This window comes from Zeus faber (genome assembly GCF_960531495.2).
Source record: "Zeus faber genome assembly, chromosome: 9".
Taxonomy (NCBI): Eukaryota; Metazoa; Chordata; class Actinopteri; order Zeiformes; family Zeidae; genus Zeus; species Zeus faber.
Window position 1 is genome coordinate 18,733,096 of NC_137197.1, and position 18,342 is coordinate 18,751,437.

An 18,342-nucleotide genomic window follows, 5' to 3' on the forward strand; every position below is an offset into this window, starting at 1 on the left:
GCAGTCAAAGAAAGTTTGAGGGATCTTTTTTACGGTCACTGTGTCCAGACTCTGTGTGTGTGTGTGTGTGTGTGTGTGTGTGTGTGTGTGTGTGTGTGTGTGTGTGTGTGTGTGTGTGCGTGTGTGTGTGTGTGGTGTGACGTGGGGGGCGGGGCACAATCTGCAAAAGATGAAGGAGCCGGAGCAGGAGTGAGAAAATGATCATACAGTCTATCAAAATGCAAAACGGACCATTCCCATGCTGCTATTAACTAGCAGAGCGCTGCCTCAGTTAACATATGGTGAGGGCAGAGGGAGAGAACAAACACACAAACATACACACACACACACACACACACACACACACACACACACACACACACACACAAACACACATACACATACACATACACATACACATACACATACACATACACATACACATACACACACACACGCGCGCAGTCAGTAAGCTGACGTCTGCCAGTGATCAAAGACTGAGCTCATTTAGACCAAACCCTCCTTCCAAGACGTGGTAATGGGATTGGACGGAAATTACTCGGGAACGTGGACGCGGACGGGTGAAGTTGTGCGTGCGTGCACATGCACGTTCACACGTTTGCGTACGTGTGAAGTACGGGTTTTTTTGTCTGTTTCGTGTTTGCGTGCAGTGCGCGGCCATGCAGGTGAATAAGCCCATCACAATTGGGTTATGGCAACATTCAGAATATTCTGTCATGTAAACACCTTACCCCAACTATCTTAACTGAGTTCAACTCGAAATTGCCGCAAGGACGTTCCGATGATCAGACCTGGATCTCTCCTCAATGGTTCCGTTCATCATGCCGTGTAAACACCTGAGCCCAGATATGATCAACGCATCCCAACTGCGCATGCGCCTAGAAAACCCTGCGCATTCCGTCGCATAGATTGACCCCGGAAAGAGTTGTTCGGGCAGATAAACACGGTCACCATGGCAACCGCCGGTAAACAGGCAACCATTTGGTCAGAAAGTGGGAGCGCTTGTTGAGTTTGATGAGGAAGCTAAATATAGTGAGATATTTGGATGGGCGCAAGAACAGAAATGGGGGCATGTTCAAGAAAGAAACTGGAGTCGTAGGTGGAGGTTTTTCCCCGGACGGTAGAGCAAGTACTTCCTGTCGCCAACCCGACTACGTCACTCAAGCAAACGCACTGATAGAGATGAAACCACACACGCGCACACGCGCACGCGCACACCCACACCCAGCCACCCACCCATCCATCCACGCACCCATCCACTCACCCACACTCGCACACGCGCCCGTGCGTGCAGGCAGGCAGGCAGACAGACAGACAGGCAGGCAGGCAGGCAGGCAGGCAGGCAGGCAGGCAGGCAGACAGGCAGGAAGGCAGGCAGACAGGCAGGCAGACAGGCAGGCAGGCAGGCAGGCAGGGGAAGACTGTGCACAGACTTCCACGCAGGTTATTACTTCTCAATTGCCGAGCGGTTGAGTGAGCCTGCACAGACAGCACTCAGCAGAGATCTGCCCCGGTGGGACGCACGGCGTAATGCACTTCTGAAATATGACACCACAGCTCCACGCTGATGTACATTTCTCTGCGTGACGTTTCGCCATATTCACGTGTGGGTTCTCTGTTGGTTGATGGACCGCCGGGGCCCTCATCCCGGATCCCAATATGCTTCGCAACGAGGAATAAAGGCAAATAAACAATTCCGAGATTAAAAAGAAAAAAAAAGAAAAGCTTTTTTAGGCGTTTATGCCATTGTGGCCACGTTTTAATATGGTCTGTGTGAAATGGTTAACAACACAGGCTCATGGCTGTAAAATTCTGCTGTCCCATTGATTACAGGGTAATGGCCGACTGGATAGATTAATGTGGTTCTCGGGGGGGTTCACGCCTCGACAATGAAGGTGGAGATCTCTCTCTCATTTCCATTTTGGACGATATTTCTTACACCAGTTGCTTGTAAGCCCTCCATTCATTCATCCATTCTTTATCTCCGGGGGCATCTCTACCGCCTGTCCTCGGTGTTTCATCAACCTCTCTTAAGGTGGACTCTATAACCATGCGGAATCATTTGGGTGAAATATCATTAAAAAAAAAACAAGCAAACTCTCACTATAGGCAGTGTGAACCGCCCGGAAAACTTAAAGAAGAAAAACGTCTGGGGTATTGTGAATGAGAGAGGGAGAGTGAGAGAAGGAGAGCGGGAGGGAGGGAGAGAAAGAGGGAGGGAGGGAGAGAGAGAGAGGGGGGGGGGGGCGGCGAGAGAGGGAGGGGGTTGCAGTCATTATAATATATTGCAGAGTAAGTCGAATGCTGTGATGGAACAGGGCTTTCACTGCTCATACACTCAATATCCCTGACCGCCGATAATGCGCCACACTACATCACTGGCATTAAATATTCAGAAGCTCAACACAACCATGTGGACTAGTGCAGGAACGCGTGCGCACACGCGCACACACACACACACACACACACACACACACACACACACACACACACACACACACACACACACACACACACACACACACACACACACGTATGACAGGCGCACAAGGATTGAATTTTGGGAGGCGCCACGCTCCGGACGGATCTCTGACAAATTCAGATGTCCGTCAGCTGATTTGTTTGTTTCTCAAACACACACACACCATAAGTTCTGCTCTTATTGCTGCGAACGCACTAGCACCGCAACTGACAACTACCAGCTGAGCTGTGCCCAGGACATTTCCAGCTGGAAATGGCATTCATTTTGGGGTGGGTTGTAATAATGGGACCTTTACAGCTGCTGCCAGGACAGAAATATTTAGGTGGCCTCGGGTCAGCAGAGAAAAGCCACTTCCCCCCCCAAATGAAATGGAATTCATTCCATTTGAGACCACGGTTTGACTAGAAAAGGCGAAACGCAGAGAAATAAATGCAGCCAGGGAGAAAACAGAAGAAAGGCTCTCGCTTGTGGCACTGGTGTCGCTGTCCCTAGTGCTGAAACACTTCTCTCGATTCCTAACTTCTACAGATCAAGGACCCTCAATTTGAACCACATGAAGCCACAGACCCCCACTTGATCAGACTCTGTCACTGGGGCCCGGATCTGAGGGGATTTTTAGCATCAGATGTTTTAGTCCAATAACAGTGAAGCGAGGGTCAAAACAGTCATTATTGTGCATTTTCAACCAGTGCTAACGACTTGTAGATTAAATAATGGCCACATTCAACGATTAATCAGTTTGCTGGGGACCCCCTGCAACCTCCTGAAGGACCCCCGCGGGTGGTGCCCGGACCCCACGTTGAGAACCATTATTCTAGTCTAGTTACATTACTCCACCTCCACAATCCGTGGGAATCAGTTCTTGTTCAAACACGAGCGCATCGGATGAAATTGGTTCTTTTCCCCGTGGGTATAGCTCGGCTGCGTCCTTTGACGTCCAGCCACGGAATCCAACTTTCCCGGTCGTAATCGAACGCCGATCTGCGACCGGATGACATCACCGCGGCCGGAGACGCCGGTTACGGCAGAGCCCCCCCGAGCGCCGCCGCGCACCGGTATCAGTGGCGGCGGAGCGAGGGGCGCGAACGACACGCGTCAAACACCGCAGCCCACTCGCCGGCGACGCGTCTCTCCTTCCCCCGCAGCTCCGGTGCCTACCTGGGTGCCGATGCACAGCGCGAGGTGCTTCCTCTCCCGGGCGGCGGGCGCGCTCCCGCTACGCAGCTTGGGCTCCTCTCCGTGGTGCATCGCTCTGGGAGGAGACACGACTCGAAGTTAGAAAACACGGGGGGAAGGGACACCGGGAATCCAACGCTTCAGAACGAAACGCGGGCGAACTAATGGGAGCGCGGTCGCGGTCGCGGTCGCGGGGCGGGATGCAGCCGGGCGCCGTCGGAGGAAACCGCGGATGGGAAGACTTCCCCTAAATAAACAGACGGCGGATCGCTCCAGGTGGTTGTTATTTGGATGGGGGCGGAGGAGGGGGCGAGGCCGACCTGTGGGTGCTGCTCCTCAGCATGGTCTGGATCTCCCTGCGGTCAGGTGGACACTTGGAGGTGATGGGAGCCGCTCCAGACTCCACACTTAGGGAGCGCTGAGCCAATGAGACGCGCGTTTTATACCGGGACCGGCGCGCATGACGCGCCGCACGCAAAGTACTCCCCACCCCCTAATAATCATATCATGATGAATGAAATATGAACACTTTATTGGATTTCACGATTCGATTTTTTTTTTTTTTTGTGCGTCGGTAACAATCGCTAGGTATTTGAAGCTTTGAGTTTATTTTATATCGATACACAACATAGTGCAGGCGTGGGAGCTCGAGGGCTATAAATGCTGCAATTGCGTTATTATCATAAGGTAACATGGAAAATGTACTCAAACACCTGGCCTTAAAATAGGGCTAATGCTTAATATTTATTTTACTTGTGAAGACACCAATACTAGAATAACCCAATGTTTGCATTTACTATGAAGTGGATGGTTGAATGCCACGCCGCTGCATTTGCTGGGATCATGTTTTGTTGTCTTTTCCCCTTAAAATGTTTTTTTTTTTTCCAAATATCCGCCCTGGATAAAGTTAAGTGGTATCTTATCTTATTCCCATACCCCTGGAACCCAAACTAAACACCAAACATCGTCCCTTGTCTAAGCCTGGGTACCGTATAGGCCTAATCAGTGCGCGTCTCTATTTGCTCAAATCTGAAATAGGTCGATGTCATGATGATGGTTTGCACTGCAGGTGCGGGCAGTGACACACACGCACAACTTGAACAAACAGACAAAACACGTCATTTGTGGACAGAGCAGTGCAGCAGGAGGGCGACCCGTCACACCGCAGGTCGTATGGGTGTTCGTCACGCTGCAAGTTGGCTGTACATTTTTTGGAGGGGAGGAGGGGGGGGGCTGTTCAGAATGGACGAGTTCCACCTGTGTCCCGTGTCTGACTTCTACAAGCGGATCCTGCTTCCTCTGAGCTACAGCCTGCTCTTCGTGCTGGGCCTGGGCCTGAACGTCGCCGTGCTGTGGGCCGTGTACGCGGGCCGGGGCCGGAGGCGCGGCCGCGGCGCGGCCCTCGTCTACACGGGCAACCTGGCGGTGGCGGACCTCCTCTACGTGCTCACCCTGCCGCCCCTCATCGTCAGCAGCGCCTTGGGGGACGCGTGGCCCTTCGGGGACGTCCTCTGCAAGGCCGTGCGCTTCTTCTTCCTGGAGAACCTGCACTGCAGCATGGGGCTGCTCTCCTGCCTCAGCCTGCACCGCTTCCTCGGCCTCTGCTTCCCGGTGCCCACGCTGTGGCTGCGGACCAGGCGGATGGCGCTGCTGGCGTCGGGCTCGGTGTGGGTGGCCGTGGCCCTGGAGGTCTCCCCCACGCTGGTGTTCGCGCACACGGGCTTCATCAACAACATGACCGTGTGCTTCGAGATGACCGACCCGCGGCAGTTCAACATCTACCTGCCCTACGGGATGTTCCTCAGTGTCGTCGGCTTTCTGCTCCCCTTTCTGCTCGTGGTCGCCTGCTCCTGCTCCGTGATCGGGACCCTGTATTTCCCCGTGAAGGCCGGGGACGCGGGGAACCCGAACCCGCCGCACGTCAGGACCGCAAAGGTGCGCAAAAAGTCGCTGCGCACTCTCCTGGCCTTGTGCGTGATTTTCGTGCTGTGTTTTGCGCCCTACCACGTGGTTCGGACCGTCTACCTCTTCGTGAGGGTCCGCATGGCCGCCGACTGCCGCGCCCTGGGCGTGGTCATGGTTTGCTTAAAAGTCTGGAAGCCTCTGTTGGGCTTCAACTGCTGCGCCAACCCGCTGCTCTTCTTCCTGGGCTCGGGGCACTACCGCGCAAAACTGCGCAACTGGCGCCGGAGGAGGAACCAGAGAGTTCTCCCCACGGTGAGCGTGGTGGCGCACCCGGGCAGCACCAAGACCATGGGTCGAATTACGGGTGGGGTTGGAGGGGGCTGACCCCCCAAATTAAGACTTGGACCCCCCCCCCCATAAAAAGAGGTAAAATCAGGTCTGGGGGGGCGAAACATTTATATATCCTTACCTATAATCGTAAACATTACAGTATATTTTCCCATATTCATGTCTGGAAGAATCTTGGAATAGGATTTCAGACACCCGTCAGTGGACCGCACCATTACGCTGAGCAGCGGATCCGCACCTCAGACCAGAGCGCAAAGCAAATAAAAACAGTGTTTTTATTGCAGATGTATTTATTTTCTCCTGTTTTCTAAAACAAACAAAAAAAACAAAAAAAAAAAAAAACACCCTGTGGGTAACGGGCACACTTTCTCAGTCATTACGTCAAACGTGCGAAATGTTTTTCTTTCTTTTTTCTGTTGAAGGACATTTTATCCAAGTAAATATTGAAACTGCATTTGTGCAATTAAAAAATGATGTATTATATAATGTTTCAGAAATGTTGCAGATTCCACATTAAGGAAGGCTGCCATTTCAGGCTAATAAAGTTGGGGTCAAGCATCAGATTTTTTTTATTTTATTTATTTTTTTTACTTGCTCTCGCACCTCCACTATAAGTAAGAAGTGTTATTTTTATGAACAAGATTGACTAATATTTTAAAGAGGAACAATGCTGTGACTGATTGACCTGTAGCTATAATTGTACACATATAGATAACAACAGAATGTGAATACTTAAATTTTTTTTAACCCCCCCAATCATATCTGGGCCGGATGGTTCCCCTCTGCGGCCAAAGCCAGCCGTATACACCTCCAGAAACTGTAACCACACCAAAGACGTACTTACCATCTGAAATCTATTATCACAGCGGGGGGCATTCACAGCATAGGACAGGGGCTTCTCCAGGGCTTCAGCTGGGTCTTCAGTCTGTAATTCTGCAGAACAATGTTGCCCATTTTTTTTAAGTAAACGACTAAAAAGGCATTGCTTGAACTCAGCAGCAGGGAGGATTGTCGCCCTCTAGTGGTCGACATGAGAACAGTGATGTGTGGAACTGCAACCAGAAAGATCTTCCAATACTGTCGAACTGCATGAGAAGCCAAAAATCACAAAAATAACTGCTTTATCCATAGTGCCTCTCGAGAAGAAATAAAAATAGAGCAGGATCAGATATAATCTAGTAGAAAACAAAATATTATTCTTGTTTTTCTTTTCAGTCCAGTTTGAAAACGCAAATGAATGTGCTACAGTGATTGTTTGGGTATAAGGGGTTGGGTATAAGTGGGTGTATACGGTCTGAATCAATTCTAGGAGGCTCCAGCGGGCTGCGGGTGACAGATGGTAAGACCAGCAGTCTGGGAGCTGAGAGCAGTTAAGGGAAGGACAAGATATTTTGACTAAATATTGAGTCATTAAACCTTAATACAGTAAAAGATTTTGCAACACTTTAAGATGCTGACATGGTAATGAGTTCACCTATCTAGAAGAGATGGCGCTGCCCAGGTTTAGGCATGGCACGCGTCTTATCATCCTGGCAGAATCATTTAATCTGGATCATTTCCATCGACGCAACCATCAGCCCAATTATGCATAAAATATACAGCACAATCCTCCTGCATCACAATGTTCAATCAATTGTTTATGACAAGTAAACATAACGGGGCAACGCCCTTGCTATTGGTGTGTTTCAGCATATAACGTCCAACTTACTCAAATAAAAAGACTTACTCAGGTCAAGTGTCATTTTCTTTAACAAGATAGATCATTCATATTACATTTTTCTTTTTACATAACATCTGACATTGATCTTGGCGATAGTCCAACACTTAAAATTAAATTCCAAAAAATAATTGCCACGACTGTACCGCAGTCACAACACAGATGGCGCAATTTACCCCCCTGACAAAAACCCACCGAGGGTTCGGGGTCGTTTCTCCCAACGTCTTGTACAAGACTAAAGTGGAAAAACAGAGGTAGTGAAGATCTGTAAACTCCAATAGCAACACGGAGATAGCGTGAACTCTCAAAATGTCTCAGTGGTTTAAATTCAAAGAAGACGCACTGACATTTCGCTGTAGTAAAATTTAAGAGTGCAGCGTTTTGATGCAGTGCATAAAACAAACAATTAGAAGATGAAGTCGTACATCCATCTAAAAACATAATCGATTGATTTTTATTCATCCCCTAACCTGAAAAGTTCATATTGTATCGCATATCCAAAACACACTTTTTGTTCAGAGAAAAGCGAAGAAATATAACAATGGGAATGTCGTTACACGGATAAGAAGAAGCCAAAGTGTGTGCCCTCTCTCTCCCTGGTGCGTTTATTATCGCTTTAGTAATGCATGATTTGACAACGCGACAGAAAATTAATTTTAACGAAGCTCTGGGCCTGGCAGAGAGAGAGAGAGAGAGAGAGAGAGAGAGAGAAGAGGAAGGTAGTGAAGAAATGAACGCTATAAAGATTGAAACGTTTCAGAGTTCGGCACTCTCTCAGGGTCGCCACAATAAAAAAAAACGAAATTAAAAAAATAAAAATAAAGGGTCAAAGCGTTTTTCTTTTTGTTTTTTGTTTGACACGAACCCAGTGCAGTGTGCTATTACAGTAAATACTGAACCCTGCAAAAAAGGCCTCATTCATTGGCAGATCATGACTGACACATTAGGTGTACACGTTGATATTTTGGATTTCAGTTTTAAATTCAGTTTAAAAAATAAAATAAAAGTGTGGGATTCCCCACACCACTCACATAAAACACATAATCACATAATATAACACAATCATACCATTAGACACCATAGATAAATCATTAGTGTGTAATATCAGAAAGTCAGAAAAAATAAAATAAAAAAAATCTGAAAGAGTTCCCTGTTCCCTAGGAAAACAAGTTCCCTGCTCGAGAGCCTCTTCTGAAACCTGAAGTTTTAGAGTTTGAAACCCCAGACGAGGCACAGGCACAGGTTTCAGAAGTTCACGTTTTAGGGAAGAGATGTTCAGTTTGGAACGTCAGAAGTTGGCGGCGCGTCGACACAGGTTATCTTTAATTTTAAATTATACTTGTTTATGTAACATCCTGAGGCGGAGATCAGGTTCCGCTGGGAAGAGCGGCAGGTTTTGGGGGGTGGAGTCAGTCATGAAGCCTCGCCCCCTGTGAGATGATTGACAGTCCTGGGGTGGAGAGTGCCCAATGTCAGAATCATCTGGAAAAATGACAATTACAGCACAGAGCTGACATCTTAGTCCAAATCTTCACAAAGCCTAAATAAAAACATTTATAATTAAATATTGTGCAATATACTGGAATAACACCGTTATAAGACTGTAGAAATAATTTCGTATTGTAATAATTGATATCTTAAATACTGAAACCAATCATTTAACCAGTGCACAGAATCGCGCTTTGTAAATTCTGTGTATTTTTATATATTTGGCTATTTCTTTTCTTTAATTTTGGCTATTTTTAATTATTTTCATCTTTTTTCAGCAATACATCAATCCTAAACATGATAAATCCCTTGTATATGAAAATTTACGTTGTTTAATTCATGCTTCACCAACACCATGCCGATAATAATAATAATAATAATAATAATAATAATAATAATAATAATGACTGAATGCTGACATTGACAAAAAGTCATTATTTTTTGGGTTTACATTAAAGAAAGGGGAGCGTCATCTCATTGAGTCACTCATCTCAGATGAGTTGCCTTCTAAACAATCCCATGAAAATATTGTTTTGAATACAATTTTTGAAAAATGTATTTATATTCTTGTATTTCTTTTATTGCTGGAGGGAAATGATGGTGTTACAGCAGCATACACTAGAACAAAAAAGGCAATAATAATAATAAAAAAAAAAAAAAAAAAAAAAATAATAATAATAATAATAATAATAGTATAACATTTTAAGTATAACTGGCAGGAAGGGCAGGGCTATCAACACATATTACAGTTTTCTGAGTTCCTGTGAACGCAGCACCACTTCCCGCTGTCTCTCGGCCCGATACCAACTTGGAGCGCTTTCTAATCCACATAACCAGGAAAGCCATGTCCACGTCTTCTAACATAATATCAGAGAACGAGTCCACTAGCTAATCGACCGTCATTCTATTCGGACGGATAAAAAAAAAAAAAGAAAGAAAAAGCAAAAACAAAAAGCTAAGATTGGTCACCAAATATACTTCGGCGGCCATTAATACACCTGGGCAGCCCGCCCAAGTAAAGTCTATGTGTGGGAAACAGGGAAACACTGCTGTAATAAAAGAAGGAGGGGGTGTTGCCCTGAGTTATTTCACAAATTACGCATTAAAACAATATGCTACGTTACAGCTGATCGGTCTGATGAACAACCTTCTAACATGCTTGTCTAGTTGCTGTGTGTGTGTGTGTGTGTGTGTGTGTGTGTGTGGTCAAGGCTACTCACTCAGAGTCTGAAGTGGCCTCATTGAAGAGTCTGGCTCTTTCTGAGGCTGAACGGTTTAGTTCTCCTCCTGGAACAGAGGAGGGAGATGGCGACGTCAACAACATGAGAAGAGGGATGAGGTCAATATAGGTTCAAAATTATTTCATTATAACTCTTTGCTGTTATTATAATAATTATTATTATTATTATTTATAATAATAATCAGAATCTGAATGTTGGAACAAGTACATTTCCATATCTTAAGAATTTGGTTTGGTAATAGTTGGTGCATGGTAGTGCAGACAGAAGATAAGCATTAAAAGAATGCTGAACAGTAAATTAAAACTTGTTTTTTTGAATATATGTTTTTTTTTAATGTTAAAATTCCCCAAATTGAGACTTCATTTATGATGTTCTTTTATCGTAAGGGTCAGAGAGGTTTATTAAATATGAAACAACAAAATAATATAGACGGAAAGGACAGGAAACAAAAAGGTATCAATAACAAATTTCCCGAGAAAATCCGAAGGTGAAGCGACGCCTCACCTCGCATGACATCCACAAAGTAGAGCACCACCACGGCTATCAGTGCGACTGCGGAAGAAAGGAAAAGGGAAAGAGAGGGGAGCGTCAGAATGATCCATTGTGTCATCCAAGGAACACCGTCTGCTCGTCAAGGCATGCGACCGGAAGACACGCATTACTGACTGCAGACAAAGGCGCAGAAGAAGACCTCCAGAAATAAGTATCCCCTGGTGTCCAGGATGGCTCCGGCTGCCATGGCGATGAGCGCCAGGCCCAGGTTCTGGATGGACTGCATGCTGGGGAGAGAGAGGGGGGAGGGATGAGCACAGAAGACGGAGTCGGAATGAGGGACTCGACGTTGAGCCAGGACGGGAGAGGAACGTACAATCCGTAGGCGGTGCCCAGCTGATGCTCTGGAACCACGAAGGCCACCATGGGCCAGAGCGCGCAGGCCAGCAGTGAGTAGGACACGCCCAGCAGGGACTGCAAGACAAAGCACATCAACACTGCAGGTGGGAAACGGAAAATGACACCTGGTCAAAACCCGTGCATGTTTCCGTGATTTTATCGTTTATTGTATTTTTAGGTTAATTTTTATTGTTGGGTTTATTTTGTATTGTTTATTTCTCGCTTTTTAGGTTTAGCACCAAATCCAAACTACAGGTAAGCTATGTCACCTGCAAATTATAGCTGGTCAAATCCTTGTATATATTTTGTGGATATTATAGTTTGTTCTTGTTAATTCTTTATTTTTAAGTAAAATGTTATTCTTTATTGTTTATTTTAAGGTGCATTTTTAGCTTTGTCTTTCTTGTTTCTTGTTTATTTATAGGTAAATTTTTAGGTTTATTGTACAATGCCAGTTTTTTGCCAATTCAATTACTTTATTATTATTATTATTATTATTATTATTATTATTATTATTATTATTATTATTCACAATTGTGTTTCTGTTTCTGGTGAACTTTAGGTTTATTGCATAATGCCAATTTGTTTATATTTTTATTTGAATACTTAATTATTATTATTGCCTTTAGTTATGATGTGAGCTGCAGTGAGACTGCAATATCCCTCTGGGGATGAATAAAGGATCTATCCATCTGTCCATCTATCGTCTATCATCCATCCATCTATCCACATCCAGCTAGGGTTGCAAGTTGTGCGTTACCATGGCGATCCAGGGGTTCCAGAAGGTGAAGGCCAGCATCATGTGAGCGGCAAGCGTAGTGACAACAGCGCACATCACCCAGATCACGTTCCTCCCCGTCTTATCCACCATGAAGCCCAGCACCGGAGAGGCCGGCGCCGAAATGATATACACAATGCTGGGAGAGAAGAACAGGAAAAGGTAAGGAAGGAGATAAGATGGTATAGTAAATAAAAAATTGCAGAATTTGGGAATATCCGTTGAATTTAAGTGTCTAATGCTTATCACTGGATGGGGGTTTACCTGTTGACAGCTCTGGCTTGAGCTGGAGAGAAGTTGAACTTTTCAATGAAGAAAACTCTGCAATTAGAAGGGAAGGTGTTTGAACAGAAACTAGATTTGGCCTCAGAAAATCCCTCGAGCGATGTGTGGACTTTGATTGGATGTGAAAACCAGGAAGGGAGTTATGGAGTTCCTGGAGCGTTCCCTCCCAAAGACCATTTGTATAAAATCTGTTTGTTCTGCAAGTATTGACCTAGTGTGGAAATGACCTAAGCGTTGGTAAGAGATTGGAGAGCGCCTTTCAGAGCAAGAAATGCCGTTCAGGATGAGCAATCAAGGCCCAAATTATTTGTTACATAACCAACAAAATTTTCCTCCCACGTCTGACTGCTGTCCGCCTCCCCTTTGTGGTTCCTATAACATCAGTTTTTAAGGGAACATTGTTAAATGTGACATCACATTATACACCCGACAGAACATTTATTTTATTTCTCCTCCGTCACTTATGGAAAGGGAATTTGACTCGTTTTTCAAGGTATGAGAGGGTATTATCCTAATAACCTCAAATTGAAATATATTGAGAAATGACCCTATTCTCAAAGATCTGAGAATGCCAATTAGTAGAAATGACACCTAGCTAATTACTAATAGTCTAAATACCAATCATTTGACTTGAGAGAAAACACCCAATTTTCATCATTTTGACAAAGGTTTTAGTGTCTTCACAAATGTTCCCAATATTGTATTGTTTGATAAGAATCCCCCAAAAACGATGATAAGAATGTATTCTAAGGGGAAATTCGGCAGTTGTGCTCCGGTTCTAGGCATTTTGCGGTTCTGGGCAAACGGAGCAGCACAGCGGAGGTGCGCCAAGGTGCATGAGGTATTCCTCATGAAAATATCTTGCCCAGACAATCCGCTACCTCGACACCCATTCATTTAAAATTAAAATAAAAAATAGCGTGCCTGATAAGAAGGGCACCGTGGGGTCCATGGGGCGGATGCTCGGATCCCCCCCCCGCACATACCTGCCGCTCAATATGCAAATCTTGTGGTGATAATATAGCAACATATTAAATAATCTCATAGAGAAAGATGTCGATTTATTTTAATTCCTTAGTTTCTCACTTGTATGAAAAATGGGAAAGGTAAACCTAAATCAGAGAATTGGAGTTTTTTTTCCTTTTTCCTCCAGACAACTGTGAGCGCAGGTTCCCGCGCCTGTCTTTTTAAACTCTTGGACCAATTCATTTTCATTTGCTTCCTACATGTATGAAACCAAATTTTTAAACACAACTGAGTGAAGGGACTGTCCAAGTCCTTACTCCGTACTGTTCCAAAAAAAACAGTGTCCATCCGCACTGTGGGGACCCACGTCTCCCCGTCGCTTTCGGTTGCTATGGGACTTCATTGAGTAAAAACTGGATGTTTTTGTGTCAATACTTTACTTGTAAATAATAAATGCTGCACTTTTGAAATGGGGAGACGGCATTTGCCTCATTACATTATGTTCTACGCGCACGTGAACCCCACTGTGCACATGAGCACGCCCCCAATAAAATTGGCTACCGGCAACTGGTATTTTAAACAATCGCCCAAGCCGAATGTCACGTTGATTTTTACAGTAGTAGCTACTGTTTCATCTGGGGCTTGGTTAGGTCAATTCTAAAGCTATTAGGTACTGAAAGGGAAGCCCTTTGTCACAAAACGGGTAGTCACACTACTTTACTCACTGTCCCAGTCCGATGAAGGGGAAGATGGCTACGTAGTATCCCACACAGATGATGAAGACGAGCCAAAGTGTGAAGGGGAAGTCCTTCACGTCTGTCAGCTTGATCACCTCACCTACACAGGCACAAGGTCAGCTTAAATGGATGGAAACTGGAAATAAAACTTGTCTGAAAAACAAATATATATATATACATATATTAAATGACATGTATGTCATTTTATATACATGTATGGCTTAAAATGTGTATGGCTTAAAATGTCACCGTGAGGATGTATGATATGTATAATGTATACATAAAAAAAACAAACTACTCAAATTAAGAAAAAAGTAATAGTAGATAAAATGTGTACATTTTAAAATCAATAACAAACGCATGACTTGGCTTTTTAAGTTCAATATCCCAAGCTGAAAATATTCAATAACATATTGTCAGGCTGGAAGAGGAAAACAAACTAAACGGGACACAAACAAAGCAGAAACAAACATCTTTTCGGGGATTTCCACACCTGTCCGTCCCTGTTGGTTATTGAGGATCCTCTCTGCTCGTCTGTCGAAGAAGCCCAGGACGAGGGCGCAGGTCAGAGAGAACAGACACGTGACAGCGGCTGAAGAAAGAAAGTGAGAAAGAAAGTAGGGTAGCAGAAAGAACAGAAAAGAAAAAAGATAATTGTCATTTGTCATTCAGGATGCGTCAGACGCTTCCTGAATTCCCCCCTGGGGATCAATGAGCGTTTTCTTATCTTATGCGATAAGATGGAAGTGCCAAACAAACAACAAATGGTTTAGGTCAGGGATTACCAAATTCTATTATAGCTCCAAAAATAAAAAATAAACGAAATAAAAAAGACAAAAACATAAGTTTGGGCCAGTGCATGTGTGCCTTGTTAGTTAAGAGTGCATATTGCACTCTTAACAAAAACATTTCTATGTTGTTTTATCTTGTGCGTCTATTGAAAAGGCTGTGTAGCTGGGCGCACTTGGAAAAAAATAAAATAAATAAATGAAATAGAACTCTTGCTCAAAAATAGAGAAATGCTGCACGGCGCCGAGCTACTGTGATAGATATATAAATAAATACTGTTTGTATTATACAATAAATACTGTGCACACACACACACACACTCACACATAAATAAATAAAAACTGTTAATACACATACAGTATATACATATATATAAAATACTGTTAATATATATATATATATATATATATATATATATATATATATTGCTGTGAACCGTTGAATATCTATTAGTCATTGGTGATGGGAACAGCCAAGTAAGCACGGTCAGAAGACAGAAGCGAAAGTGGAAGTGAAAGCACGACTCAGAGAAATTGGCTGAAAAAAGGTCAGAAAGAATGGTGTGATTCATCAGTGACAGGGAACAAGACTTTCAGTGTGGATTTTCTTTCCACCCGCCGTGTTATCTGAGAACATTAGTGAGAAAGAAAAGATTCTAGTGTTTCTGCCAAGACAAAGATTTAGCGGATGCAACCTGAATCCTAATGTTGAAGACCATGGGGATATCCCTTCAAAGAAGACGTATTAGCTGCTCCTCTTAGCTCCTACGTATGAAACAGCGTTGAAAACACCCGGCCTCACGCGGGGCCAAGACCGAAAACATCCACAGTGTTTTACCGATCATGAGAGACACCCCCAGTGCCGTGTGTCCCGTGGAGCCGACCAGACCGGCGACGCCGTTGTACACCCATCCCATAATATTCATGTTGACGGTGCTGCCCTGGAGGTTGGCAGAGAGGAGGGAAACCGTAACCACACGGGCCCCAAACACTCAAGACGCTTTTGTTCCGTTCCCACGGTGGAGTCGGCGCTCACCAGTCGAGCCATGCTGAGCTGGAGCCCGAACACCAGGTTGAGCTCCTTCCCTTTGAACCAGTTGACTGCGTAGGTGTTTTGAGCCACGGCCAAGGACTCACCTCCGATTCTACACGAGGGGGAAACCAAAAAAAAAAAAAAAAAACAGCATCGGTCCCGTAACTCTACATCTAGATGTCCATTAAATGCTTATTAATGTGGTGGAACAAAAACAACATTTTTATTCTTCTTACCCAAACACAAACCGTCCAAGTTCCATCAACCAGAAGCGATTCAACAGAGCCCCGGAAGCAAATATGACCTAGAAATAGGTGGGAGGGGTGTAGGCAATGTGTTAAAAAGGTCCAGTGTTTCATTTATTATGGTCTGATAAATCAAAAACATGAATTTGAGTTAACTATATAGTCCCGGCGTTAAAAAGCTTTCCATGTGAAGTAAACCCACCTGCCCCACACAGACAAAGAGGGAGAAAATGATGGTTCCCAGCCTGCGAGGAAACAAGATGCAAATGGTGTTCCGTTTCATAAATCTGGAATATACTGTATACCTCGGCCAGCGGCGGAAAGCAACAAAGCGTAAGTACTTTTATATATATATTCCGTTTCGGAGACTTTCAACTTTCTTTTACTTCAGTACATTTCAAAGCAAAAATCTATACGTTTTATTCTATCACATTTCTAACACAATCTGCACTTTGTGCCAGATCATAGGCTCTGTTTTATCAGGGCACTGGATATCACAAGAACTTTGCTTTTAATACTTTAAGCTCATTTAAGAGCAAGTAATTATGTACTTACACACATGCTGAAATGTCAATGTGGTGCTTTCACTTTCACAAGAGTCAATTTTTGCGCCAGGGCATTTTCACTCTTACCAAAGTCAAATGTCTTCCGAGTGCTTGCTTGCACTGACCGCGTCTCACACTAAACCCACCGTGAACAACATCCATGTCCTACCTGATGCCAAACACCCTGTCCAGGAGGAATCCTCCCAGGAAGCAGAGTACCACGTTGGGCCAGGAGTACCAGGCGTACAGCTGCATGAAGCTGGCGGTGTTCAACTTCATATCCTAGTCCAGACAGGGCAAGATAAGATGAGGTCAGATGGGATAAGGTTTCATACGGCAGTAAAAAGTCGACAGAATAGTACGAGTCAAAAAAGGAGCTGGAAATAAAATATATGCATACATCTATAAACAGAAGTAAACAGGAAGTGGCACTTTGCTAAATAGTGAGCCATATATAAGCAGGATGCAGTTACACTAAAGTAAAGTACAAACTGTTTACTATTATATATACACTATTATTAATAATATGTATATAGTACTTATGCAATAATAATAATAATAACAATAGTAATAATAGTAATAATAATAAATACATTTTTCAGCCCAATGGGAAATTATTATATTAGGACAAGTGTAAAGAAACACTTGTTTAAATTATTTATAAGAAGAAGAAGAAGAATTACGACAGCGAAACTTAGGTGCAACTTCATTGATTACACTATCATTGCAAACGGGTGCAGTTACATTATCCATTGATTCAAAGAAGCTTTATCTTAAGAGCCGGATGGAGGAACTTTAACCTCCATTAGGGATGTTTTTCTTTGCGCTTGGTAAACATCCCCGCGCAGATAAGGCCGTTTTCACACGAATAACTGCCCGTGTTTACCTGGATGACCTGCGTCTGCAGCGCGGCGGGGTTGTCGTAACAGAAGTAGCTTCCTGGAACAAAGACGCTGTTCAGTACAACACACAAGGTAAACGCAACACGGCGCCTCCGGGTACCGCGCCTCCCAGCACCCAGCACCCGGGAGGGGGGACGCGCTTCGCGGGGAACGTGACTTCATTCTCACCGAAGCCCAAGAAGCACATGAAAACCAGGACGACTATCCGGTGCAGCAGATGGCCGGGGTCGCAACACGCCGACGCTCTCCCGGCCCCGTTCCGCCGGCCGGAGCCGCCGCCGCCGCCGCCGCCGCCGCCGCCCTCCTCCTCCTCCTCCACGCCGTCCCCCAACAGGCTCCGCCGCTCCTCGGTGTCCGCCATGTTTGCTTGTTTACCGGCCGCCGGAGGGACAGAGCCGCGGCGGGGCGGCTCGGCAGCGGCAGGCGTGTAGTCACGTGACGCACAGCCGCCTTACGTCATAAGACCCCCCCGGAAGTACCGGCAGCCACGGGTTTAGCGATGAAAGGTTCGACTCCCGTTTTGAGATTCGGCTCTTAACGAGTCACGCAGGAAAATATTAAAAAATAAAATAAAATAAAATAAAAATTCAAAAAAAAAACAAACAGACAAACAACTTAAAAAAAAAGAGTCGTTGGTTTTTTTTTTTGGTGTATCGCGCGCTAAGCGAGGGAGGAGGTTCCCGAACGAGTCGGAGGAGTCGGCTGCTTCTGGGTCGTCGAGCTGCAATTCTCACAAGAGTTAATCAGCTCTGTCGAAACTATTTATTCAGGCGGAATGGGAAAGTGTAAATCGGTCACATGCTTTACGAATCATG

The 18,342-nt window shown here is 44.8% G+C and overlaps 2 protein-coding genes across 2 annotated transcripts; one reads left to right on the forward strand and one right to left on the reverse strand.

The window, feature by feature from the left end:
• Positions 1-4,900: 4,900 nt before the first annotated feature.
• LOC307234794 (P2Y purinoceptor 6-like) lies at positions 4,901-5,947 on the forward strand (the record flags this gene model as incomplete). The annotated part of the gene is made up of 1 exon (XM_080006658.1): positions 4,901-5,947. The coding sequence occupies one exon, from the start codon at positions 4,901-4,903 to the stop codon at positions 5,945-5,947; it is 1,047 nt and encodes a 348-aa protein (XP_079862784.1).
• A 1,703-nt stretch (positions 5,948-7,650) lies between these two features.
• mfsd1 (major facilitator superfamily domain containing 1) lies at positions 7,651-17,814 on the reverse strand. Its single transcript, XM_080007192.1, has 16 exons — positions 17,696-17,814; positions 17,512-17,564; positions 16,795-16,907; positions 16,283-16,325; positions 16,072-16,139; positions 15,839-15,947; positions 15,641-15,743; positions 14,508-14,606; positions 14,003-14,114; positions 12,291-12,347; positions 12,009-12,165; positions 11,226-11,323; positions 11,024-11,136; positions 10,862-10,909; positions 10,337-10,403; positions 7,651-9,078 (listed from the first exon to the last, which is right to left on the reverse strand). Exons 1-16 carry the CDS (start codon positions 17,712-17,714, stop codon positions 9,042-9,044), a joined length of 1,296 nt encoding a protein of 431 aa, XP_079863318.1. The 5' UTR covers positions 17,715-17,814; the 3' UTR covers positions 7,651-9,041.
• Between the last annotated feature and the right edge of the window lie 528 nt (positions 17,815-18,342).

What these genes read in the sequence shown, in the direction of transcription:
- mfsd1 (XM_080007192.1), bottom strand. An exon ending in TGCAGACGCAGGTCATCCAG is followed by an intron (nt 16,908 to 17,511) that starts GTAAACACGGGC and finishes TGTCTGGACTAG; the next exon opens with GATATGAAGTTGAACACCGC. An exon ending in AGCTCAGCATGGCTCGACTG is followed by an intron (nt 15,744 to 15,838) that starts GTGAGCGCCGAC and finishes GCCAACCTCCAG; the next exon opens with GGCAGCACCGTCAACATGAA.